The sequence below is a fragment of the Canis lupus genome, chromosome 12 (assembly GCF_011100685.1).
Source record: "Canis lupus familiaris isolate Mischka breed German Shepherd chromosome 12, alternate assembly UU_Cfam_GSD_1.0, whole genome shotgun sequence".
Lineage (NCBI taxonomy): Eukaryota > Metazoa > Chordata > Mammalia > Carnivora > Canidae > Canis > Canis lupus.
The window spans coordinates 3,249,436-3,275,400 of record NC_049233.1 but is presented as its reverse complement, the minus strand read 5'-3'; the positions used below and the strand labels follow the sequence as shown (position 1 = coordinate 3,275,400).

Genomic DNA, 25,965 nt, shown 5'->3' with positions numbered 1-25,965 from the left:
TTCCCGTGACACTGTTCTTTGCTGCTAACATGTCTGCTGGGCAGCTGGTGATATGCGAGGTCCCAGAAGGGTGCAAAGCACACAGCACAGTGACGGAGGGACCTCTGGGACAAGGGCCAGGAGGCCTGCGTTCCAGTCCTGCCTGGTCTCCCATTTCGGCCTTTATCCAAGCCCAGGGCTCATCTGTTCTGCGCATGAACAGTGAGGGTGGCTAGACCGTAGGAAGGAGCCCTCCGTGGACATGTGGAGACGGGGGTTGAGGGGATGGAAAAGCCATCACGGCTCTGCTGCAGCGACAAATCTAGGGGAGCCCTGTTAGAGCCAGGAGACAGGTGAGGGCACCCTGAGGGAAGCAAAAACCTGGGGGCTGTGACCCAGAGTCAGAGAGAGGCTGGACCAGACCAAGAGGCAAGTTGGCCTGAGGGGGCCTCGGAGGAGCCTCTGGCCAGAGAGGAGGCTGAGCCCCCTGGCTGCTGCTGAGCCGCAGGGGCTGAGTGTCCACAGCCAGGGAAGCCCGGGAAGGGGTAGGCTAGCACCCCAGGCAAGTGGGGCACACAGTGCCCGAGGGAACTACAGCCAGAAGCCCAGGGTAGCTTGAGTTGCCTGAAGGGCCAACTTCAGACCTAATACTTGGCCCAGAGTCGCTGAGACCTGAAGCCTGTCCCTGACAAGTCTCTGTCCTTTTCCCACACTCCATCTCTCCCCATCTCCACATCACTAGACCTTGTCAAGCCTGCCTCCTGAACATCTCAGGAACTCACCCACTCCCTTCCACCTCACTGCCTCCTCTCCCCACCAGGCTGAACTCAGCTGGAGAGCAGAACCTGGCAGCCTCGTAACCTGCCTGCCCATTTTTGATCATGCCTCCCTCACCTACTCTCCTCAAAGCATCCACTCTGCTCAAAACGCCAACCTGGGCCTGGCCCTTCCTGATGTAATGCCCTTCAGTTTCTCCTGAGAAGCCAAGGTTAGAGACCTGTAAGGTGCACTTCCCCCACCCCAGCCTCATCTGTCGTCACTCCCCACATCCTGCATGCTCCAAAAGCCTCCAACTCCCAGATCACCCTGTTCCCTGCTGCCTCTGGGCTTTTGCATGTGCTCTTCCCTTAGCGAGCATGTTCTTCCCACCACCCTCTCCACCCCAACCCGGATGATCCTATTTATCCAATGGTTACTTCCCCCAGGATGCCTTCCCTGCTCCCCCCAGGCTGGGCAAGGGGCCCCCCCTAAGCTCCATGTTCGAATACCAAATACACTGGAATTGCCCTTCAACCTGCTGAATACCCTTTCCAACACCTGCTCTGTGATCTCCTGACAACAGTCCCTGGTCTGGCAGGTTCCTGGGGCAGCCCAGCAAAGGCCTCAAAAACTATTTGACTGATTGTTTTCAAGCTGATGGAGTGCTGACTGGCTTGCTGTTTTCCTGCCTGATTTCCCTCTCGCCGGAGTGACAGCTTGGGGCAAGCTGACAGTAAAGTTGTGGGGAAGAGGGTGAAGGGAGGGAAAAAAGACTCCCTAGCCTAGCCTTACCTCAAGGAATCAAAAAACCACTGGGGACCTCATGCAATTGGCCCTGGTGCACAGGGCCTGACCTCCAACCAGGCAGCAGAGCATAAGGCTTCTCCCTCTCAGGCCTCTCCTCCTCTTCCTCCTCCTCATTCACATGCCCTCCTAGGCCGCAGGCCCTGCTCCCCTGCTCGGAGCAGCCATACACCAGCTGACAGCTGGACGCGTCAGCCCCTGCCAGCCCTTCCCAAGGGTCAGGTGACCTCCCATCCCAGGCCCGCTGGGCGGACCTGGGTCTAGGCAGACCTCTCCACCAGCGCCGTAGTGGACAGTGAGCTCTCTGTGCTGGGGCGCCGGGAAAGGCCTCTGCTCAGGGCCAGCAGTCGGCAGCCACCGAAGGAGATTCTTTTCCACTGGACCTTCTCTTCCACACACTCCCTGCTGTGCTTCCAGGAAGGAGGCCCTGGTGAGTGCTGCCTCAGTGGATAGGGTGGGGAGGGCCTCGTGGAGCTCTTGGCGGTGTGGGAGTGAGGGTCCACCCAGGACAGGACAGCCCCCCACCCCCAACAAGGGGTCTACCCCATGGAGGTGCCAGCCTGCTCATTTATGCGCGTCTATACAACTGTGTATGTGGGGGTGCTGCTGGGTTGGCTCACAGCAGAAATTCTGTTGTTTGCTTGTCTCTCATCTCTGTGCCCTGCCCTTGGAGTCACTCATCCCAGCCTTCCTAGGCTGTCCAGGAGTCTTTAACCTGGGCTCCTGCACGTAGGCAGGGTGGGTTCCGCAAGCTGGGCCTGCAGAGGAAGCTGGGTGGCAGGTACAGGGGTGGGAGCCAATGATTCCCACCGTTTAACCCTTCACAGAGGCAGCTGTCTGGGGAGAAGCAGGCAGCACCCCCTGGGCTCCAGGGACAGTGTGTCCTGTCCCGGCAGCCCCACCCTCCATGGCGGGGGAGGGGTGCACGAAGCCAGGATGACCTCAGCCTGTGGGCAGTGGGCCTATGGCCTGGGTATCGGGTGCCCCCGTGGAGTGCGGGTTGACCACGGGGACTGCCGAGGGCCCCTGCCTGGGGTGGTGGCACAGTTTTGGGGAGCCCCTCCCCATGGACTCTTCTTGACCTCAGTAAATCTGAGACCTGAACCTGTCTGAGCCTGTCATGGTCCTCAGGACCTCCAGGGGATCTAAAAACATCCATCCCAGGTTCCCCCTCCAGAGATTCGGATCCCCTGGGGCAGGGCCCAGGCTTCTACAGATTTTTAAAGCTACCAGTTTATAATTTAACCTTTTTACCATGAAAAACTTTAAGCCTACAGGAAACAGCAGGGGGAATGATATATAATGAACTCTTGCATATCCTACCCCAGGATTCACATGGTTGTGTGACCTTTACCATATCTGCTTCATTGACTACCCTAAGGATAAAGTACTTGAAGCAATTTTTGGACATCAGAGCATTCCCCCTGAAGTACCTCAGGAGGTTCTTACACAACCCCGATGGCCATTATCCCACTGACAAAATGAACACCTCCCGAAGAATGTCCACGTGGAGTTCATATTCATATTTCCCCGATGGCCCCCTGGGTGTTTTTTATTGCTTTGTTTGGACCAGGATACAATCAAGGTATGTGGGTCTGTATGTCTTTTAAGTCCCCAATCTGAAAGTGTCCCTGCCAACCCCCCACCCCCGCCCCGCCTACCCATCACCACACTGACCTGCTAAATGAAAGGGCCAGTCATCCCACAGGAGTGAGAATCTGGCTGAGTCAGACACCTCTCAGTATAGAACAAGCAACTGAGGCCCAGAAAGAAAGGGACAGGGAATCTGAGGCAGGGCCAGGTCTCCTAGTCCCTTCCTGTGCCGTACTCCCCAAAGCCAGCTCCTTATCGAGGATCTGAGAAGCTCCTCCACTGCAAAGGGCCTGAGGCCCCTGGGACCCTCCCAGGGTGCTGCTGAGGACCACGTTCCTCTCAGCTGGGATATGCCCTCTAGGTCCTACGCGCAAACCCCTCTTTGGCAAGCCATATCACCAGCTTTGGGGTCCCTCACCCTCTGAATGGAGCCAGGCACCCCACTCCTCAGAACACGCCTCATCAAGGGCAGGAAGCTCCCCTGCAACCAGACACCCCTGAGAAAAAGTAGGGTGAAGTGAGAGGAGACCGGAACGTGGAAGGACATCGACCTTGAAGGTAACTCCTGAGCTCTTGAAAAACTGCCCCTGGGAAAGGCAGGGGCCTCTCAGCCGCCCTTCTGGGCTCTCTGAGGACAGGCCCAGCAAGTCCAGGTCCGGAATGTGTGACCTGGCAGAGGGCCAGGGCGGGTGGGCTGGCTGTGGAGTTTGGGCTGGCATGTCTGCTGCTGCCCTCTGCTGGGGAAAGGCCCGCTCGCGCTCTCCCTGAACAGGCTGGCTCGGCGGACTGGGCCGTTCCACCCGGTGGTCTTGCAGCATCAGGACCTCTCGCTCTCACGAACACATGCACTTACACATTCGTCTGCACGCTCACACGCTTGCTCCACCCATTGCTACATTTTAACCTTAAAAGGATGTTTCTTCTTGCAGCCATAAAGTTGCCATGCTAACCACTGACAAAACCTCCTGTCTAGCTCAAAGGCCTCTTATGTAAGGCAGGTGGCTGCTGATCACAGTACTTAGAGAAAGGTGTAGAGGCCTGGGGAAGGGTGTCGGAGGTTGGGAAATGTGCCTGTCTGGGTGGTAAGCAGCCTCCAAGATCCCAGATGCAGCTTCTAGGGGGTCAGGTCCTAAGGGAATTAGGGAATGCTGCTAGAGCCATCAGTAACCATGCCCAAGGTACCCGAGGGCCCATGATGCTGTCACGAGGTTAAGATACCATAGGGGTGAGGGAGGAAGAAGCCTCCAGCCTTAGCCACCCCCGGAGTAGCCCTTCCAGTGGCACTGGGATTCTTGAGTCATCTTTGCCCCATGCGTCTCCCGCCCTGACAGCAAGCTCAGAACATTGCTGCTGCTGCTGCTAAGGACATTTGTCAGTGGCTGAAGGGCTTCTAAACTAATAATCGCTATATTAAAATCGCATTTGGTCCTCAAACTGGAGGAACATTGGGAGATTTTACATGTTAAAGGAAAAGGAGAGGAAAAAAACTTCTCTCAAAGGATAAAATCAGCCCTGAAATAAGTTTGTGTGACGGAGGAATATGAAGCATTTCTCTGTGGTTCTGGCTATCAGGCCTTCCCTGGGGAACAGATGCTCCGCAAAGCCACATATTTCAGCCATGGCTGAGAAGGTGATGTGTGAAGTCCCCCAGTGTTCGGTATTGATCCCATTGGGTAGAGGACCACACAGATGGAGGGCACGCCATCCTACAGCCCTTGAGTCATTTTTAGAGTGGATTTTAAAACATGGCTTTTTCCCCCAGAAAATAATCTTGTGCTTTCCCAGCCTGGATGGCCCCAGATGATACACAACCCTCTGCCACATGAGAAACTCAAAATCCTCTTGCCCATTACAACCTAAGCAGTTTTAAATGGTTTTCAGGTCCTCTCTTCTCTAATAGATTAAAAAATGCTCCCTTGGGCATCACAAAGACATTGAAAGGTACTTGTATCAAATCTCTGGCTCCAGCAGGCCTACGAAATGTACAGTAGAGCTTCAGAGTAGAGAGGGCAGGCCATAAACCATGCTGCTTTTGAATCTGCAGCCTGACACATCTTATACTGCAGTCTTCTTTTGATACAAGCTGTTTCTTTCTTTCTTTTTAAAGATTTATTTATTTATTCATTCAGAGAAAGTGAAGAGAGAGGCAGAGACACAGGCAGAGGGAGAAGCAGGCTCCATGCAGGGAGTCTGGTGTGGGACTCCATCCCCGGTCTCCAGGATCCCACCCCGGGCTGCAGGCGGTGCTAAACCGCTGCGCCACCGCCACCGCCACCGGGGCTGCCCCAAGCTGTTTCTTAATTATCTCTTCCCAAAACACTTCCTGCCCCGCCAGATTTATTGGAATGCAATCCTGAAGGCTTCCTCACCTCACCTTCTCAGGCAACCCCCTCCTCCTTGGCCTGAGCAGGACCAGACAGGCGCTCCCCTGGGCTGGGTGGCCAGGCCTTCTCTCCACCCCTCTAGGCCAGCAAGTAAAGCAAGCCAGGGTTACTGCCACTCACAGCCCTCCCTCTGGTCTCCTGGCCAGCCCTGGCCACTTCCCTATTGCTTCCTGCGTCCCCTCTTCTCCTGAGACAGGCCCTTTTCAGCCTCCCCCAGACACAGGCACAGCTGGCATCTCCCCCTGCTCAGACCCTATCCTGGAAGTGTGACACCATGCCTGTCACAGATGACAGCAGTACCTCTCCTAAACCTTTTCAACTAGGACTCCATTTCAACATAATTTGTTCCCTACGAGTCCTCCTGCGATAATCATTATACTTTTAGTATCCACTGATTGAGAAAATGATGATAAAAACTACTAGGAACTCAAATAGTGCCTTTAAATGAATCTGTATTTTGGTAATCTCCAAAGTGTTCATATACATTTGAGAGGTTATCATGCTCCAAGAGTATAACTGTTCTGGTCTAAAGATGATGCTTGTGGCGGTGTGGCTTTGGGAGGCTCTAGACCGTCCCTCAGGCAGCAGCCCTTTGCCCCTGGCCCTGCAAATCCACAGTGCCGAGCACCCCATCAGACCCTCCACCAGCAGTGCACCACCCAGCTGGGTATGAGCTCCTGGAAGGCTCTCATGTCTGATGTAGGCCACTGAGGCACACAGCATGAAGAGGGCCTCAGACAGGATCCCAGCCCTGAGGCCTTTAGAGTAGACAGTCTTGAATCCCAGCTAGAGTGCTCAGTAGCTCCTCTAACTGTGCACAAGGTCTTCAACGTCTCAGACCCTCAGGTTCCCCACCTGAGAGTGATTCTCTTCAGAAATGGTGATAGTGACTATAAAGCCAGTGATCCACAGGAGATGCTTCATAGGAGAGGCTACTATTATATAGGATATATTTGGGCATGAAGTATCTGACTGCCTGGTTCAAGTGAGGTCACTTTCCACTTCCTGGCTCCATGATAGGAATCTGGCTGTGAGCTGGTGCACTGGTCAGGAAGCATGAGGCTGTGCTGCATAACAAACCACCCCCAAATCACAGGGGCCTACTAGCACAGAGATGTATTTCTCTGTCAGGCTACATATCCAACATGTATAGTCAGTCACTCAGGGAGTGATGGTGCTTCTGAGATGGGCCAGAGAGAGAGGACATGGGCAATGACTTGCCCTTAAAGTTCCCACTGGAAATGACATCTGTCACTACCATGCACATCATGTCGGCAGAAGCAAATCACGTGGCTGCACTTACCTTCAAAGGGCAAGGGAAGCGCAATCATACCACATTCCCACAGGAAAAAAACAGACTATTTGTGAACAGCGCTGACAATGACCACAGTCAGCCAGCTTGTCTCCAGATATAAGGAGCTGACAGGCTCTCATAAGATACAGTTCATGACGAATTTCGTCTAAGTTTGAACTGGTACAAGTTTGATTTGTGGTCTTGCCTGCCATCTTCCCTACAATGGGAACGGCAGGCTTAAAAAGGGGCAGAGCTTCTGTAATTTTTAATGAACCCGGGTTTAGCATGCAGCAGAGATTATATACACAGACTCTCAGGAAATAAAATGTGCCAACTGGTAGTGATGAGCCACGAGGCACTCATTCCCCTCAGCCTGCTGGTGGCCTCTGTCCCTGTGTCTGGCATCACTGGTATTGTCATCTGTCCCCACTCTGGAAGCCAAATACAAACCCAGGCCCTGCTGTCCATGACCCTCCTTTCAGTCTAGGGAGTGTCCTGCAACCCTGTGGCAGGCTGGCTGTCACTCAGGTCCCAAGGGGCTGCAATGACCGAGGCAGCCCCACGGCGGGGCGGGGGAGGAGGGGCTCATTTAATCACCAGCTGGACAGTGGGGCCCATCAGGGATTTTAGCCCTTGAGTCTCCTGGAGTGAGCCCAGAGTTTTTCATTCAGGACACAACCCAGTGACAGAAGAGGACACAGGGACCTGAGGTCATTTGTTCACTACTCCTGGGGAGGGGGCTCTCAGCTGAACTCTTCTGGCTTGGGGCATCTCCCTCCCTGCCCACCCTCCCTCCCTGTCTCCTATTTCTCCCTCCCCAAGAACACTAGGGTGGGATGCTGGGTGAGGGGCCGGCTGTGGGGCTACAGGGGGAAGTGTGGGCTGGAGAAAGGACATTTGTCTCCCTCTGACACACTGAAGGGAGCCCAGTGTACTCAGTGAGTGTGTTAGAGGGAGCGGAAGGTCCTGTCTCAAGCGGGTGCCTCACCTGCCTCCCAGCACCCTAGCTGAGTCAGTCCTGAGAATAACCCACGCAGTGACAAGCCTCGGTGGCAGAGACACTTGGGAAGAGGACTTCACAAAGGAATTCTGTGCATTTTGTCATCTGAGTATCATGACAAGGCTATGGCAGTGGGTGGGAAATCAAGACTCAGATGAACATTAGGAGTTCATCCTAGGGGCCTCATGAGGCTAGTGGGAATGCCTGCAACAGATCTGGGCTCCTGACTCCCTGCACAGTGCTCTGAGGAAACAGAGCACTGATCAAAGGCCACGGCCCATGCATATAACAGACGTACCTGCATGTAGCAAAGGGAAGGTCTGGGTTGAGAAAGACCTGTCAGCTTGAATTATTTACTTGGGACTTCTGAGGGAGGACTGGGAAGAATGGAGGTCTTCCCTAACTCATTCCAGAGAATGGGGGGTTGCACAACAAAGACGGTGACAGAGAACAACCTCAAGCTTCCTCGGGAATGGAAGGTCAGCATTAGTGCCAATGGGAAGCCACAGAGTGCCTCCCTGAGCAGCAGCAAACCCACCTGCCTAGCTCAGGGGCTGAGGCCACCGCCCTAATCCTCCTCTGCCCTTCCCACCAACCTCACCAACCTGTGTCAGAACCACAAACCATACAGCTCAGGAGTAGGAGGACCCTCAGATATCGCTTCACCTATACCTTCAGATGACGCGTGAGAGGAAGAGCCCCAGTTTCCCTACCTGTTGAGTCTAGATTTTTTTTTAACATTTTTTAAAAAATAAGCTCTATGTCTAACACGAGGCCCAAACACACAATCCCAAGATCGAGTCACATGCTCTATTGACTGAGCCAGGCAGGTGCCCCAAATCTAGAGTTTTAGAAGTATAGGCTGACTACCCAACAGATACCCCATCACTATCAACTCACCCTAAGTTTGCACTGTTGTGCCATGGGCTGCTTGGATGCCCCTGGCTTGCTCTCTGCTCTCTAAGAAGGTTCAGGCAGGGCTCCTGAGAACATCTGGGAATGACAGTGCCTCTTGGGTCTTGTTGAAACCCCTAGCCAAAGAGTCCCAAAAAAGTCAACACCAAGCCCCAGCCCTGCATTGACCTGCCACGATGGTTTCTGTAGAGGTGCGGAGCCCACCCACCACTGGGACATGCACTTACTCCATCAGGTTGGAGGAGAGACAGGCCTGGGGGACAAGGAAACCTGTGTCCTGTCCCAGCAGAGCCAGTGACTTACAGGTGACTTTGGCCAAGTTCCAGTCTCCTTGGGGTCAATTTTCTGACTTTCAAAGTGAATACACAGTAGCCCTCAACCCCCCTGCTGCATGGTGGGTAAGTGTGCTATGGGGCACAAGTGTCTGGGTTCAAATCCCTGCTCCCTCCTTACTGGCGGGAGGCAGTAGGCAAGTTATTTAACCTCTCGTTTTCCCAATCTCTGAAACAGGCTGATAATACTACCTCATGGGGTAGTTGTGAAGGTTAAAGGAGTTGATCTATACAACACACCTAGAACATTGCCTGGCACCCAGCAAGCTCTCTGACTTTATTACCAATTATTGCTATTTCCTCTCCCACACCACCACTGCAAGGTGACACTGATCTCCTAAGGGCTCCTTAGGGAGAGAGGAGTGTGGGGAGGGAGGGTGGTGGGCTGCTGGCATGGGAGCATGAGGGCTCGCCTGGGATACCACCTGGACACATCGGCACAGCTGGGCTGCCTTGGCAAGGCCAGGCCTGGTTAGTTGGTGTTGGGCCACCTTGGTTTTCTCTTCTTTCTTCTTTCTTGCCTTCACCAAATTTGCAAGTAGGGCTGGGTTTGCCAAGCAGTTGTGCTATCTTGTCATATATCAACTTATCCCTGAGCCAATTTCTGATTTGCATCTGCATCGAGATGCCTCCTACTGGCTTCTCAGCTCATGGAACAGGCTCAAGTGGGGCTCCTTCTTTACAGTCTGAGAGCAGACCCAGGGTAGGCCTAGGCTGTGGTGTCAGCACAGCCCCTTACCATCAGGCCTCAGGCTCCCTGAACCCCTAATACCTGGCCCAGCAACCCTAACCTCCCCCATCATGCTCCAGCCATACAGGCAGCTCTTAGAAGCCTCATCCTACATCCAGCAAAGCAAATGCACATACCAGGCAAAACACCTCTCCCTTCCTAAAGGGGCAGGCACTCTGTGGCCCAAAAGACAGTAGCTAATGTGAGAAAGAGAGAGAGAAAGAGAGAGACACCCCTAGGGGGTGAGGGGGTAATAAATGGGCCAGGCTGAGGTTTTCAGCGCCACCTGGTGCCAGAGGTACAGGTGGGTGGCAGGAAGCTCTCTGAGCTGGGGTCCTGAACAAATTGATAGGCACTCCATGCATGGAGCCAGCTGGCCATGCCGACGGTCTGGACTGAAGGTCATTCAGGGCATTAATCATGTCCAGTGCTGCCTAGCTTGGAGGCATCCTTGGCTGGGAGTCCAACAGAGGAGAGAGTATTAATAACTCGGCAGTGATGGGCACCCCTGTAGGAATGTCCTCTCAAACAGGACAGGACAAATGTGGCCAGAAGAGCCTCCCCTCACACTGTCTCCTTGGCACTCTCCTGAGACAAAGTCAGGATGTCTTTCGGCGCTGCATTTCCAGCCCCAAGTTCCAGCAAGCCTGCCCTTAGGGAGGAGGGGGAGCTCTGGCAGGTAGCAGAGAATAAGGCCCAGAGACAAGCAGCCTCCACTTTCCTCCTGCCTCGCTCCTGGCCCGCACCAGGGCCTGGTCAAGGCATTTCAGACCTTGCTTCTCTCGTGTGCAAAGCGGCAGTGAGAAAGTCTGCCTTCCTTTCAACCCAGAGCTGTTGGGAAGATATAACTACCATGGCAATAATGCTAGAAATAACAATGATAAATTACATTTATGGAGTACTTAGCTCTGGGCCCTCAGCTAACCTTTTCACAGTCTTTATCTTAATTTTGTCCTAAGTCCATGAAGTATCCTTATTATTTCATTCTACAGATGGGGAAACAGAGGTGCAGAGGTTTGGTCACTTCTCAAAGTTACACAGCAATTCTGTCGTGAAGCCATGATGTAGATTGACGTGCACAGCTGTGCTGTACAAAAATGAAGCTTTCCTGTACCCCCTAAGCCCTTGCAAGAGGCTGAGTGCCTGGATAGCAGGGACTCTGCTCTCTTCTTGGGCCTGTGACCAATACTCCCTAAGGAAGGCAGGAAACACAACATGAGGAGTTAAGACAATCTGTGTACTCTGGATGCCTACGGTTATGTGTACTGCTTGATTTTTTTAAAAAAATGTTTTAATATTTAAATTCAAAGGGCAGAGAACAGTATTTAGAGAAGTCTACCTCTCATCCTGGCTTCCTGGAGGCAATCATGGTTACCAGTTTCCTAGGACAGATTATTCTAGAAGTGACAGATGCCTCTTTCGAGTCTCGTTCAACTACTGGTGGGTCGTGGCTGGGAACTGTGGGTCCTTCTGTTCCTCTCAGTACACCATCTCCCTCACACCATTTCCACCTTCCTCCTCTGCTTTCCAGGGGCCCACAGACAGAAGGACAGCTGTGCTATGACAGTGACAAAGGCCAAGAAGGAGAAAGCTGAGGACCACTGACGGCCTTGCCTCCTGTCCAGGAACTGCCTCTTCTACCCCAGACCTTCTTCCTGTGGATAGATACATGGTTGTGCAGGACAGCACGGATGCTGGGGATGCCAGAGTGGGCGTGCGGCTAGAGCCCTTCCTGCACCAGGTCGGAGGGCATCTGAGCGTGATGAAGTACGATGAGCACACGGTATGCAAGCCCCTCATCTTCCAGGAGCAGAGGTTCTACGAATCCCTGCCTCTGGCCATGAAGCGATTCACTCCACAGTACAAAGGTGAGTGTCCAGGCAGCCAGACGTGGCTCTGCGCCTGCCATACTGGGCTGGGCTCGTGTGCACGCACCCACTGCTTCCCCAGGCACTGTGGCGTGTGTAAGAGTTGCCATGGAGATATGCCCCTCTCCCACAGACCAGTTGGCCTTCCCTGTCCTAGTTTCTCTGAACTCTTCAAGCCTCCAGGCCCAGAGTCTAATGCCACTTGGCATCCCTACAAATTAGCTCAAGCCACCAGGCTTTGAGGAACTGAGAATGGACTAAAATGACACCCCAACCCCACCCTGTGCTTCGGAAGTGCCACGGCTGGGTCCTGTGACCAGGGCTGGGAAAGACATGGCAGGCTGAGGCCTCCTTCAGCTCCCTCTGGGGACCCAAGTGGGTGGCAGGAACCTCAGGCCTGGGTCAGGGCATGAAGGAGCTGGGACCTGATGAGGAAACTGATGGGAACTGATGTTCCTGATGTTGAGGAAACTGGGATGGGAACATCCTCATATAGTGGCCAAGCCAGGGCCATGGGCTGCCTTCCAGGTAAAATGGGGGCAATGAGGCAGAGAGCAGTGTCTGTTCTGGATCTGAGTCCAAGGTGGGTTCAGGGGAGTGAAGGCTGGGTGGGGAGGGCCACCATTTGTGGACCTCCAGGCAGGGGCACTCTGGGCAGCTGGCCAGCGTCCATGGGGCAGGCTTTTTGTCCACACTCAGCCTTCAGGGCATGACTCTGCCAGCCACCAGCCCCTCAACAGGATGATGAGTGCCCAGAGAAAAGACCTCTTTCAAAGGTTTTTAACTGTTGTGACTATAAGCTTCTGTGCTCGTCATCTAAGTATCTGCAAAAAAAGTGATGAGGAAATCCAAATAAGTCAGTCAAAAACTCACTTGCATTTCAATGATCAAGATAACCGGGAAGGACACGGCCTAGCCCTATGAGTGTTTCTCAGAGTATGTGCTGGGATTGACCAAGGCTGATTGGGGGGCGGGGGGGGGCGTTTAAAATGCATATTCCCAGGCTCCCTTGCAGATCTGTGCACCAGAACCCCTGGGATCAGGGCCTAGGAATCTGTATTCAGCATGTCCCAGAGTGAGATTCATTCATTCATTTATATGCCTTGAGCCCCAGGCACTGCTTCAGTCCTGGCTTGCCAAGACCTTCCGAGAGTCTGAGGCAAGATAGATGTATATGAGCACCACACACAGAGAGGGAGGGGCAGACGGCTGGTGTGCAGTCTGTGCATACCTCCCCTGGGGTCTCTGGAGCCGCAGGCCAGTGTTGCCCATCAGCTGTGGGTCACTGCCCATCCTGTCAGAGCGCCCACTGGAATGAACGTCTGTCCTTTCACAACCGAACTCAACCTAGTAAAAGGGTGGCAGGATCTTGCGTGGGGTGGCTCCTGCCCGCAGCATTTCACGCTTGTTGGACACAGCTCTGGAGCTGAGACAGACCGCCAGGGCAGTCACAGGCAAAGAAGGGAAATGTAAGAGGCTGCTTAGTCTCCAGGACCCCATCCTGATGCCTTCCCTGTGTCCTGTCTACACGTGCCCATTCCTCCACGGTGGGGGGTGTAGTGCAGCCCCACTCTCGGGCACCCTCAGGCACTGGTCTCCTGTCTAGACCCCTACTCTATACTCTGCCTCCCAATCCAGGTCGGGCTCATCTCTGGTACCTCCTGCTAATTTGATAGATTAATTGAAGCCAAGGCATCACAGCTGCACGTATCAGCGGTCACAGAACATGCTTCAACTTCTGTCCTGGGGCTTCACCTGGGGGATGGTGTTTCCACACGAGCCGGGAGGGGGCTGGGTCGGGAACCACAGGACACCCCTCAGGTGAGACCACATAGCCCTGCTGAGGGTGAGGCAGGGTCCACGGACTCGAGTGACTCCCAAACATGAGGTTTCCATGGTGCAGAAACGTGGATTCACTCAGCAGCCAGAACGTGATCTGCAGGGTGCCGTTGGCCAGGCACCACGTAATGAAACACACATCTAGGGAGACAGTAGAGAAAGGCCCAGAACCAGAGCCCTCACACTCTCAGATGCCTGAAGCAGGTGGCTGAGGTCAGGTTTTAGGTGGGAAAAGGTCCCTCCCAGGGCTCTCAGGCTGCGCAGGTTCTCGTTTCACCAGATAAGAAAAGTGGGATCAGCTAACCGTCGGTGCTCACTCAGTGCAGAACACACTGTAAATGGTTTCCACTATCAACTCAATCCTCACAACAACACTCTGAGGCAGGTACTACTACGATCCCCATTTCACAGGTGAGGAGACGGAGGCCCAGAGAGGTGACAGGACTTGCCTGAGGCCATGCAGCCAGTGAGAGGCAGAGCTGGGATTCAGAGCTTCGAGGTCTGGCTCCCAAGGGTAGGCTTGTGGCCATCAAGGCCTGCTCTACCAGCCACTGTTACCCAGGAGACGGGCTCCTCGGATGCCGGGGCTCAGGGGTCATCTAGCCCAATGAAGGAGGGGATGTGATTTGCCCAGTCACTCAACTGGTGACCTCAGGTCAGGGGGACTGCCACAGGGGGCCTCCCTTTTTCTCCCCCATGGGAAGGGCCCTAGAGAGAGGGGCAGTTTCTGTAGTGGCACTGTATGCCATGGAGCACAGCCTCTCCCTTCTCACTGCCCTGCTCTGATGGCACCCGGGAATGTAGGGCATGGACGTCACTCCAAAGGGTAGCCTCCCCATGCCAAGAGCACGCCCGGGCCTTTTGCTGGGCTCCTCGGCACAACGGCATCTCAGGGCTGCATCCCTCTGCCTCCCAGCGTACCTGTCAGCTTTGGACATGCAAGGACATACTTCTAAGTCTGGCTGGTGAACAGATAAGCCAGACTCATACTACAGACACCGGCGAACAGATGCTCTCACGAGCTTAAAAATAAATACAGTGGATGAAAAATCTAAATGTGACACAAGATTCCATCAAAATCCTAGAGGAGAACACAGGCAACACCCTTTTTGAACTTGGCCACAACAACTTCTTGCAAGATACATCATGAAGGCAAGAGAAACAAAAGCAAAAATGAATTATCGGGACTTCATCAAGATAAAAAGTTTCTGCACAGCAAAAGAAACAGTCAACAAAACTAAAAGACAATCTACAAAATGGGATAAGGTATTTGCAAATGACCTCTCAGATAAAGGGCTAGTATCTAAGATCTATAAAGAACTTATTAAACTCAAAAAAAAAAAAGAACTTATTAAACTCAACGGCAAAGAAACAAACAATCCAATCATGAAATGGGCAAAATACATGAACAGAAATTTCACCAAAGAAGACATAGACATGGCCAACAAGCACATGAGAAAATGCTCCGCATCACTTGCCATCAGGGAAATACAAATCAAAACCACAATGAGATCCCACCTCACACCAGTGAGAATGGGGAAAATTAACAAAGCTGGAAACCACAAATGTTGGAGAGGATGCGGAGAAAGGGGAACCCTCTTGCACTGTTGGTGGGAATGTGAACTGGTGCAGCCACTCTGGAAAACGGTGTGGAGGTTCCTCAAAGAGTTAAAAACAGACCTGCCCTACAACCCAGCAATTGCACTTCTGGGGATTTACCCCAAAGATACAGATGCAGTTAAACGCCGGAACACCTGCATCCCAATGTTTCTAGCAGCAATGTCCACAATAGCCAAACTGTGGAAGGAGCCTCGGTGCCCATCGAAAGATGAATGGATAAAGAAGATGTGGTTTATGTATACAATGGAATATTACTCAGCCATTAAAAACGACAAATACCCACCATTTGCTTTGACGTGGGTGGAACTGGAGGGTATTATGCTGAGTGAAGTAAGTCAATTGGAGAAGGACAAACATTATATGGTCTCATTCATTTGGGGAATATAAGAATTAGTGAAAGGGAATAAAGGGAAAGGAGAGAAAATGAGTGAAAATATCAGTGAGGGTGACAAAACATGAGAGATACCTAAAACTGGGAAATGAACAAAGGGTAGTGGAAAGGGAGGTGGGCGGAGGGTTGGGGTGACTGGGTGATGGGCACTGAGGGGGGCACTTGATGGGATGAGCACTGGGTGTTATGCTATATGTTAGCAAATTGCACTCCAATAAAAAAATAAATTAAAAAAATAATACATACATACATACATACATGCGTACAGGACAGAACATTCCTGGAGGCTAGGGAAGCTGCTTGGCCAACCCAAACTGCTGAGATGCTCTGGGCGACACTTTTGCCTGTAAGCATTCCTGTGCGCTCAGCTGGCAAGACTGCAGGTTGGGGAGCCTGGGGGCTGGTGACAGGCTCACAAGGCTCAACAGGCGGGGGCCGCACAGTGCCGGGAGCCCACATCCCTGCAGGCCCAGCCCCCATGGAAATACAAAGCAAGCCAGAAGCCGGGCCAGGACCGACATGACTCCTGACCAAAAACCAATCCAAGCCCCAAGGAGTCTTGATCCCACTGATATGCTGCTTTGGTGAATTGCTGGCAACTTGAAGTCGTCTGCAAGGCAGCTATCTGCTACAGGTCTCGGGCTTCAGAGGAAGGTCTGGGCTGAGATGGAGATGGCTGTGGGAAACGCAAGGAAGATGGACAGGCAGAGACACAGAGCCACAGGCGTGCAGAAAGGCGAAGCAAGGAGGCAGGGCCATGGAGTCTGGCTGGGTAGCTCTGACAATATGAGGAGTAGAAATGACTTGGATTTTATTGGGGCTATTTTGCAACTCTGCTCACCTCCATTTATTTAGACACTCAGATCTGATGAGATCAGACAAGAGCTGGAGCCTAGAGAAGTGGGTGAAGGTCACATTTCTTGTCCTTCCAGGGAGGCCTCCTGAGGCCGGGGGCTCCCCGAGACAGTGGTTTCTGGCAAGAGTGATACCATAGTCCCACCACGGGGAAGACCAGATGGTGAGCTGACCTTTACAAGACCCAAAAGGGCCTTGCCCTTGTCTGGCACACATCCTGGGCTCCCCAGGCAGCTGGGAGGCTCCAAGCTCCCCAAGGACAAGCACAGAAGCCAGAGCGCTCTCCTTTCCCCACTGTGGAGGGGTCGGCTCTGGGACCTGGTGCTGGCTTCCGGGTCAGGCCCTCTCCAGGGAATAAGCACAGCAACCCTCCAAGCCGAGGAACTAGGAATGGAAACATAAACACCATGTCCTGGGGCCTCTTGGCACTCCCAGCCCTCTGGACTGATGACCCTCTAAGGTACTGGGATCATGGTTTCTCTGTTCACTCTCACGGAACAGACTGGCCAAAACAAATCTGATAGGGACACAGCAGGAGTGTTCCTCACCTACCCACAAGTAAACACAGCATGACGACACTGCTCTCCCGATAAAAGGCTAAAGACCTCAGCTCTGTGTTACAGCTTCTCCCTTCTTCCATACCCACGTGGAGCATGGCCTTCTCAAGAGCTCCACCCCTACTGTGTGACCTTAGGCACCTTATTCCATCTCTCTGAGTCTCAGTGACCGCAGACAAGGGCATCACAGGCCTGCTAGAACTAGGTAGTAACAAACGAAAAGCACAGAAGCAGACACCTGGCACTGATTACTACCACCATGGTTCTTTCTCTGACCTGCCATCAGTCCCCTGTTCTCATGAGCGGAACACCTCTGGTGGGCTCCACCTGGGGATGCATGCCAGTGTTCAGGGAAACCGCAAAATGCCAGGTTCACGTATGGTATTATTAGTAGTATCATTATTAATTCACAAGACTCAGGGGCCTGACATGAGCTAAGGAAAAGCAGAATTCTTTTTAAGGAGCTAGAGAGAACTGAATGTCACTCTTGGGCTGCAAATTTAGGGCACCAGGAATCTGAGATGACAGGACTAGACCGGAGAGACCGCTGAGCTAGGCACAGATGGCCTGAGGAGTGACTTGCTGAATTATAGAGCAGCCCTGAAAGCAAGCGTCTGCACTGACCAGCCAGGGCAGGGACACAAGCAGGAAAATCAGATGCCCTGAGTGCTGGTGCAGCAGAAATTACCACATGTCCAGGAAAGTGACCAAGTGGCCGGGGGAGGAAATAAATACTTGAGAGGACATGATCACGTGCAGCCCCCCCTTCTCTCAGTCAGAGTGCCAGCAGAAAATGAGTGGTATATTGAAAGGGGTTTAAATGAGGAGAATTTTCAAAGGGACGGCTCATAGGAGTGCATGCAGGATTAAGAGGACAAGGGGGGGCTGATGAGGCACAGAGGGGCCAGCAGCACTGAAAGGCTGTGACCACCCCTAGGCCCGAAGGCCACAGAGAGGGAACGGTATTACTGACCCAGCAAGAGGGGGGCCCTAGAGGAAAGGATCATGCTGCAGCACCAAGGGAACCAGTAGGATAAATACCTCCACCTTTCTCCTGCCCCACCCCATCTCCTGCCAATGTCCTTCACTGGCCAAACCCCTGGGAAACCAGGGGCAAGGAAGCCACTGGTACACTCCACAGGGTCAGCCTTGCAGGCACAGAGAAAGGTGGGGACAGGTGGAGGGTAGCTTGGTGACAGAAGGAGCCAATAGAACAGTCATGGCATCAGCTGCAGGAAGAAGTCTAGAGATCCAGTCCTTGCAAAGCCATCTGTGTGGCTGTCTCCCATGCCACCAGCAAGAGTATAACTCCGACTCCACCAGAACTTGGGTGAGGCCAGGCACCCACTTAGCTCTGATGCTAAGCCTACTCCACAAGGGAACTCCTAGACTGTGCCACCAGAGCAAGAAATCCAAAGTGGGTGGCCACGGAGTCATTGGCATTCGTGCCAGACCTAATTACGTGACCTGGCCAATGTCCCGGAGGAGAAGCCCAATTAGCACATTTGTCCACTGGGTTCCCTTGCACTCTGACTCTCACAAGCAGCGAATGAAGCAGGCTGTTGTGTCTCCATTACAAACACCAACAGTCAGGAGTTACCGTAGCTGGAGAAATCCTACAAGTCTCCTGTTTCCTATCAAAGAACCATGTTCCATTAATAATATTCACATGCTGTGTGTCTAGCTGAAGGAGATGGCAGGCATCTGTGTTAAAGCCAGAGACCAGGGGTAGGGGTGGGGGTCTAAATGAAGGTGACACAGGTCCTGGAAGGCTGTCTGAGGTGGGCTTCCTGGAAGAAGAGAGAGGGAAAGGGAAGGGAGAGAAAGGATGATGAAGGAGGCAACGGGGAGGAATGGGATGGGCCCCAACTTCCCTCACAGCCACCCTGAGGCAGAGGGGTCCTCCCTACAGAGGACCAGCTCCAGTGACGCCAGGTTGTGCCCCGTGGAAACAGCTGTTTTGACGGGGAAGGTACCACTACTGAGGAGCCAGAAAGTGAGAACAAAATGTATGGGACTGACTTTGTCCAAAGCATGAAAGGGCAGAGAGATGCAATGAAGCGCAGCCTGTGCCCAGATCAGCCCAAGGCTATTTTCTGCAGGTTCCATGGCCCTGGGCTCATTCTGGAACAGTCCCCATAACTCTTCCTTGAGAGAAGAGTTAGGGAAGGGGTGGGGGGGTTGATCAGTGACATTACATTAAACTACAATTCAAAAGGATGTCACCTCTTGCAACACATCCACCAGGTAAATTCCATCTGGTTTCCCCCTCCCTTCCTCCCTCGTGTGCTCTGCAGGCACCATCACGGTGCACCTCCAAAAAGACAACCGAGGCCATCTCAGCCTGGTGGCCAACCCGCTGAAGGAGAACCGGGGGCCCTTCAAGGTCTCCACGGAGTCGGCGGCAGTGGCACTATGGCAGACTCTCCAGCAGACCACCAGCGGCAGTGGTGGCGCCCACTCCCTCACCCAGTGGCAGCTGGCACACTCGCTCGAGGAGAGGTGAGGGCCATGTGGCAGGATGGCAGAAATCCAGCAGGGACCAGTACCACTCCCACCTGCGCCAAAGCTAACGGCTCCCCAGTAGGGACAAGGGAGTGAGAGATTCACATGAAGTCTCTGTCTAGAAGCGCAATGGGACCCAGAAAAGGAATGGATTTTCTTTCCTGTGGTTTTAGAGGGAGGACTGATGTATTTACCTCAGAAGCTGCCGCATGTACAGAGTCCTATGTAGAGCAGGCATTCAGTACATATTTGTTTAATTAAATACCTGTTTCACCGAGACCAGGAAGTGTCTCTGGTGGGGTGTGAGGGTGGGGGCAACGCAGAAACCCAGAAGACTTGACACAAAGGAAAAGTGGCTAATGGCAGTCAGAAATCACCTTTCCCTAGCAATCAGGAAGGGAAAAGGAGAGGTCAGTGAAGTCCCCCCTGGGACCTTAGAGACACAGGCAGCTCAAGGCACCCGAGATCCCAGAGAGGTCTCCAAAACCTCTGATAATGTTAGCTGACCTTTCTCAGATGAAAAGGACCCCTGGGAACTTATAAAACATTTCTGGAAAACAAAAGGGAGCTAATACAATGAAAGTACCTCCCTTCCCCAAGGAGCTCAGCGGATCTAATTAAGCCTCTTGGCTCAGCGTCAGGAAGTGGGTACAGATTATCTCCATTTCACAGATGGGAAAGCCAAGATGCAGAGGACAGGAGAGAGGGTGGACCAAGGATCCAGGATTCCCACCCCTGAGGACACTTTGAGGTCTCAAGGGAACAATGACATGGCACACTCACAGCCTAAACCCCCAGTCTTCTGATTCTAGGGAGGGTTGCTCTCTCCACGCTGTGTCGCCTCAATAGCACAATAGTAATCCAGGTCACTTACAAGTGAATTTAAACCACCTCAGCCCTCTAAGGAGGAGATGACGTTTCCTAATGAGTTCTTCTGGGGTTCTGAGAGACGCCATGCCAGGGCTGCAGTGTGGACTGATCTGGTGCCCAGGGCCTGAATGGGGCAGGAGGGGCATACAGAGGCCCTGCAGGCATCCTGGAGAGTAGGCAGGGACAGTCCGTGTCAGGGCCCAACCCTGGAGAGCCCAGTCACAGAGATGGGCACCCTTCCCCAGTCCTCTGGCCATTGCTGGCCTATCATTCGCTTCTGTCTCCCATAGCCCGGCCACGACGCTCCTGAGGTCCGAGTTCCAACTCAATGCCCAAGTCTCCTCGCTGGTGGAAGATGCTAAAGGGAACCAGTCTGAGAGGAGGAGCTTTAACCCGTGGGGCCTGCAGTGCCATCAGGCCCACCTGACCCGCCTGTGCACCGAGTACCCAGAGAACAAGCGGCACCGTATCCTTGCTCACACTCCTACCACCTATCAAAGGGTGGGAGGATTGAAGGCGGGTGGTGGAGACAGACAGACGGGGTGTACACAGGGCCAGGGGAGGGGGAAGTGTGGGGAGACTGATGTGAGGGACACTTCAAGGCACAAGCCCTCAAACCTAGGACCTAGAAGAAATCTGATCCCTCCAAAAGAAAAATTAGAGAGTGTGGGGAAGTCAGACTGGAAATTGAGCTGAACACAGCGCCCATGGTCAGGCCACTGGCTGTGTCACTGCCACCTGGGCAGAGGGGGCTGGGCTGGGAGGTCTGTGTGTGCAGATAGGAATGATGACTGCCATGCTGGGTGGGGGCAGTGGGAGGCTCAGAGGGATGGGTCGGTTCCCCACACCCCAGCCTCCCTTTTATCCCTCCAAATTCTCCCTGAAGATGTCTTCCTATGGATCTGACGGAGTGAGGGGGGTGGTTCCCCCATCAGGGAAGTGCCCGTGAGGGAGACATTCCTCCCTCATTCTCAGGCTGCCATGTTCTGAGTACATGCAGGCTTGAAACGCCCCCTTTGTCAGCGCTGGGCTCCTTCCTGCAAGACGGGTGACTGGTTTCACAGTATTTACTAAGACACATCTGCAGCCCTAATCCCTAAGAAGCTTTTGCAGGATAATTACTCCGCTGAAATTAATATTCCTGCAACTCATCTCCAAAGCTAACATCAACCTACTTCTCCCAAAAGGTACTGGCCCGTTCAGTGACTCAAGGTTTTAGCCTTATGATTTTCTGCCATAAAATGTAAATTGGGCATGGTCTGCCAGGGATTTCACGCCTGCATTTAGATTTCAACCTCAGAGCAAAAAGGAAAAAGAAAGCTCACATAGTCATAAACTCCCCTAAATAAATGGACTTTTTTTTTTAAATAAATGGACTTATTAAAGCAGCCTGCAAAGCTAATACTTGGAATTCTTAAGAGGGACGATGGGCTTGTCTGTAAGGAGCCGAAAGAGAAGGAATAGCTAGCTTTGTGTTCCCAGGCATCCGCCAAGGCATGCTAACTGCCTCCGTAGGGGCAGTGGCCTTCATGTCGGCGGAGCCTTCCTGAACTTGGCATGACCAGGGTTTCTGCTGCTGGAAAACGTCGTGTCACAATATAAGCACCCCTGTATCCTAGACCTGAAGATGGGTACCCGGCAGCACGGGGATGATGTGTCTGAGGAGAAGAAGGCCCGCCACATGAGGAAGTGTGCGCAGAGCACCTCGGCCTGCTTGGGCGTGCGCATCTGTGGCATGCAGGTAGGTGCAGGGCTGGGCATCCTGGCATGTCCACTGTGGGGCGATGAGCGTGTCTCCCAGACACCTATGTGTACAGAGCCACACAGGAGGCAGCTGGGCACAGCCTGCCCAGGCAGGAAACGCTATCTACCCTAGGATATACTGGGATTTCTATAAGAGCCCCTTTCAGGAAAGTGCTGCCAAAAAGTCACTTTTTTTTTTTTTTTAAACTCTGTCTCAGGGTCTCTGGCAGCTTAAATTTCCCAGTGGCCACATGGGTCCTGTCCATATTGACAGCAGACCTCTGATGACAGTGTGTGAGCAGGGGCTGGGGAGAGACGTGAAAAAGAGCTTCCCTGTGCACTCCGTGACTTTCTCAGTCTCTTGAAAGATAAAGCTGAACCCTCTCCTTCTCCAGTGCTGTACAGCACTCTGCTTTTTGAATTCTTAGAAGCCATTCCTTCTTCCTACTCCACCTTTTCTGGGTTTTTGTTGTTGTTGTTGTTGTCTGCTACCTGTTCTGGTTAATGAATTAAGCAGATCGTAGCCTGCTGAGGCAAAGGAAAGTTAATTTTTTACTGCCCAGACTCTACCCCAGTTTTGCAGCTCTGATGTGGCCTGTGGCAGGGGCTATAGGAAAGGGAAGAAATAAACTTTCCCCACTCGTTTGATTTTGCAGTCTATCTCCCCAAAGCAAAACCAGACACCAATTTGACGGTACACGTTAAAGCTTTCCTTAATTGAAACTGCCACCCTTGAAGCTGGAAGTGGAGTCTATAAATTTGTTGCACAGATGTCCCTTGGAAGGTTTGGAATGCAGTCCTCAAGAGAATGGAGTGTGATGATTTGGGGTGTAAATGGAATCTCTCTCTGGACCTCCAATCTTCTGAAAATGATCTGATTTATTTAGACAATGACACCTGTCATGTATTTATGACAGCTAATTTAGCAGCCCATCTTCAGCCCTCCAAAGCAAGTCTATCATATCTTTCTGATTTTTTCAGCACTGGCTTCCCATAAACATACCACATAATCTGAAGGTAGGAAAGACCTGAGAAACTATCTTGGCCAGGTGTGGGCTGCCCTTCCCAGGTGTGCCAGGTAGAGGTGTGCCAAGTCACGGCCATGCTAGCCACTGGCCTTGGTACAGCCTCTGCCTCTGCCATCTGAATGAAATGGGAGCGGGTGCCACTGTCCCCCCACCCCCCATCAGCATCTCCTCCATCTGTTCCTTTCTGGTGGCCAAGACATGACAGGGGAGAGGAGGTGCTGGTGCCAAGGAGGAGCCACCAGTTCCTGGGGCTGCTGTGAGGCTCCCCTCAGCTGAGCTGGCTGCCTGAAAACCCCACCCATACCTGATCCAGCCCGTCTTTTGATCTTTTTATCTTCAGTCAACCCTGCTTTACCTCAGGAGCCATGATTGTTTCCTTAGAATCTGCAGAGAAAGGACTTTATAAACTTAATTAGGGAAATTTGAATCTAGTTGGCTTTCCAAGGCCATTGGCTGTGATTTCAGATTCCTACTGAAGCTTTCTAGCTTGGGTTTGCTAATATTTGAATTGAAGAGGGCCAGAAGCCAGGGTTTAAATCATGATTTGGAGGATGACACTGGAAATTCACAAGAAAGGTGATCCAAAGCTTTTCCTCCTGGGTGGAGGATCACCTTTGTGGGGTGAAGAATATTTAGACCCTGGATTCCTATTAAAAGCTTGCACAGAAAGCATTTTGAAATGTGAAAGATCCCCTGGTGCTTGATGAAAGATCATCCTTCCATTCATTTCAGCCATGCTTGCCCTGCATCTCCCAGAAAACTGTTTATATATCCTATTAGTTTCTGACACTGCAACCATAGCAGTTCCAAGTCTGTTCTTAAGTTGGCAATTCTTCACATTTTTTTTTATTATAAGGTTTATCAAGTTGATAAGAAGCACTTTCTCTGCAAAGACAAGTATTACGGAAGAAAACTCTCCGTTGAGGGGTTCCGACAAGCACTCCATCAGTTCCTGCATGACGGAACCCGCCTCCGGACAGAGCTCCTGGAGCCCATCCAGCACCAGCTCCGGGCCCTCCTCTCGGTCATTAGGAGCCAGAGTTCATATAGGTTCTACTCCAGCTCTCTCCTCATCATCTATGATGGGCAGGAGCTGCCAGAAAGGACCCCAGGAGGTCTGCATTCTCAGGAGGCTCCGCAGACGACCCATGGCATCTCTGCCGGAGGTCTCACCAAAGTTGACATCCGGATGATCGACTTTGCTCACACAACATACAAAGGCTCCTGGAACGAACACACCACTTATGACGGACCAGATCCGGGCTATATTTTTGGCCTAGAAAACCTCATCCAGATCCTACAGGATATTCAAGAGGGAGAATGAGGCTTGTTGGGCCTATCCAGATTTTTTTGGAGTCTAGATCTCAAAAGGGACCTACTGCCAGCCAGGGTACTCTAGAAACTGTTAGATGTCTTTGTAATAATTATATCCACATTCAAAAGCCATACATGGCAGGTATATTACTGGCTGCTAAAGAAACTAGCTCTGGAGGGAATTCCACGTATGCTGGCATCTTATACTAATGCTGGTCATTGGAGACTGGACAGTCAGTGTGAAATGGCACCATTTTGCAGTACATTGGAGGGCTGCGGCATGAGAGAGAAGCCAGCATTACAGTAAGATTCTGGAGAATTTGCGTTGAAAATTTTTTTTTTAATTTTATTTATTTATTCATGAGAGACACAATGAGAGAGAGAGAGGCAGAGACACAGGCAGAGGGAGAAGCAGGCTCCATGCAGGGAGCCCGATATGGGACTCGATCCTGGGCCCCCAGGATCAGGCCCCAGACTGAAGGCAGTGCTAAACTGCTGAGCCACCAGGGCTGCCCCAAAAATGCTTTTTTGTTGTCACACTGAAGTCTTGGCAAGCTATGAGGCAAAAAACTCTACTTGAAGAAGACCTGAACAGTGAGTTCACAAGTGTATGATTTTTCTGGAGCTCACGAATGACTGTCTCCTACCTTCCCAAGAGGCATTTGGGTGGGGCAGGAAGGAGTGGGGCAGATCTGCCCATCTCACCAGCTTCCTACCGAGGGTCTGAATGGGCAAGGGCAATCCAGACACAGCCCTGGCAAATCAAGACCCCAGGTTCTCCATTTTTGCCCATGGAGACAAGGGTCTCTTTCTAGACTTCCAAGTACCTATTGGGAGCGATAACTTGACTAGATCCTGGCCACAAAATGGCTCTAACCATGAAATGCAGCTTCCAGTGGGGGTGGACTGCACGAAAGGATGAGCTACTGATGTTAAATTATACTATTTGCTTTCTATTTATTTATTTTGGGGGTAGGGTGGGGGAATCAGGAGAGAGAAGGCTGGAGGGCCGAGGAAACCAGGTGTAATGTTTACAAGACTGGTGGACAAGTGTAAATACGGAAGAGCAAACAGTCCTAATTAATTAGTTCTTCTGCAGTGTGGAAACCCATTACAATGCCCTTGAGTCGAGCATGAAGATACGTTACCCAATTAGGGAAATAAATTTGTTAATAAAATTGCTGAGGTCACCAGTAATTATTTGGTGTGCCTTATTACCCTTTCTGTTTGTTTATTCTGATCACCACACTGTATGGCAGTTCCAATTTATGGGCGACTAGTGTGTACAGCAAGAACAGTTCCCTGGAAAAAAAAAAAAAAGAAAGAAAGAACAGTTCACTGATTTCCTACAATCCTTTGGAGATCCTGGGTGGAAAACGGTAGCTAATCAAGTATTTCCATGTATCTACAAGGATACATGGTACCAGACCTCATAAGTGGTCCTTTTATCTGAACTTTCTATAACATAGAGTTAAATAATTTTTGTATTCTCATGGCTAATTACCATCAACCTTCCAAAATCCACACTTAAGGAAAGAGTGGCTTGGATTAAAAAATTTTGTTTGTTTAATTTTAGGATATATTA

General features: G+C 52.0%; 1 protein-coding gene across 4 annotated transcripts; it reads left to right on the top strand.

The window, feature by feature from the left end:
* Nucleotides 1-1,751: 1,751 nt before the first annotated feature.
* IP6K3 (inositol hexakisphosphate kinase 3) lies at nucleotides 1,752-25,599 on the top strand. Of its 4 annotated transcripts, none has more exons than XM_038553766.1 (7): nucleotides 1,752-1,972; nucleotides 2,924-3,127; nucleotides 11,322-11,658; nucleotides 19,218-19,422; nucleotides 20,586-20,761; nucleotides 21,855-22,036; nucleotides 23,923-25,599. In XM_038553766.1, the coding sequence occupies exons 3-7, from the start codon at nucleotides 11,460-11,462 to the stop codon at nucleotides 24,388-24,390; spliced, it is 1,230 nt and encodes a 409-aa protein (XP_038409694.1). In that variant the 5' UTR covers nucleotides 1,752-1,972; nucleotides 2,924-3,127; nucleotides 11,322-11,459; the 3' UTR covers nucleotides 24,391-25,599. The 4 variants fall into 4 exon arrangements, with proteins under 4 accessions (XP_038409694.1, XP_038409693.1, XP_038409692.1 ...); XM_038553765.1 differs by having other exon boundaries at nucleotides 2,871-3,127; XM_038553764.1 differs by lacking the exon at nucleotides 2,924-3,127 and having other exon boundaries at nucleotides 1,756-1,972.
* Nucleotides 25,600-25,965: the final 366 nt, after the last annotated feature.

What these genes read in the sequence shown, in the direction of transcription:
- IP6K3 (XM_038553766.1), top strand. Translation starts at nt 11,460, where the DNA reads ATGGTTGTGCAGGACAGCACGGATGCTGGGGATGCCAGAGTGGGCGTG. An exon ending in CCCAGAGAACAAGCGGCACC is followed by an intron (nt 20,762 to 21,854) that starts GTATCCTTGCTC and finishes TGAACTTGGCAT; the next exon opens with GACCAGGGTTTCTGCTGCTG. An exon ending in TGCGCATCTGTGGCATGCAG is followed by an intron (nt 22,037 to 23,922) that starts GTAGGTGCAGGG and finishes TTTTATTATAAG; the next exon opens with GTTTATCAAGTTGATAAGAA.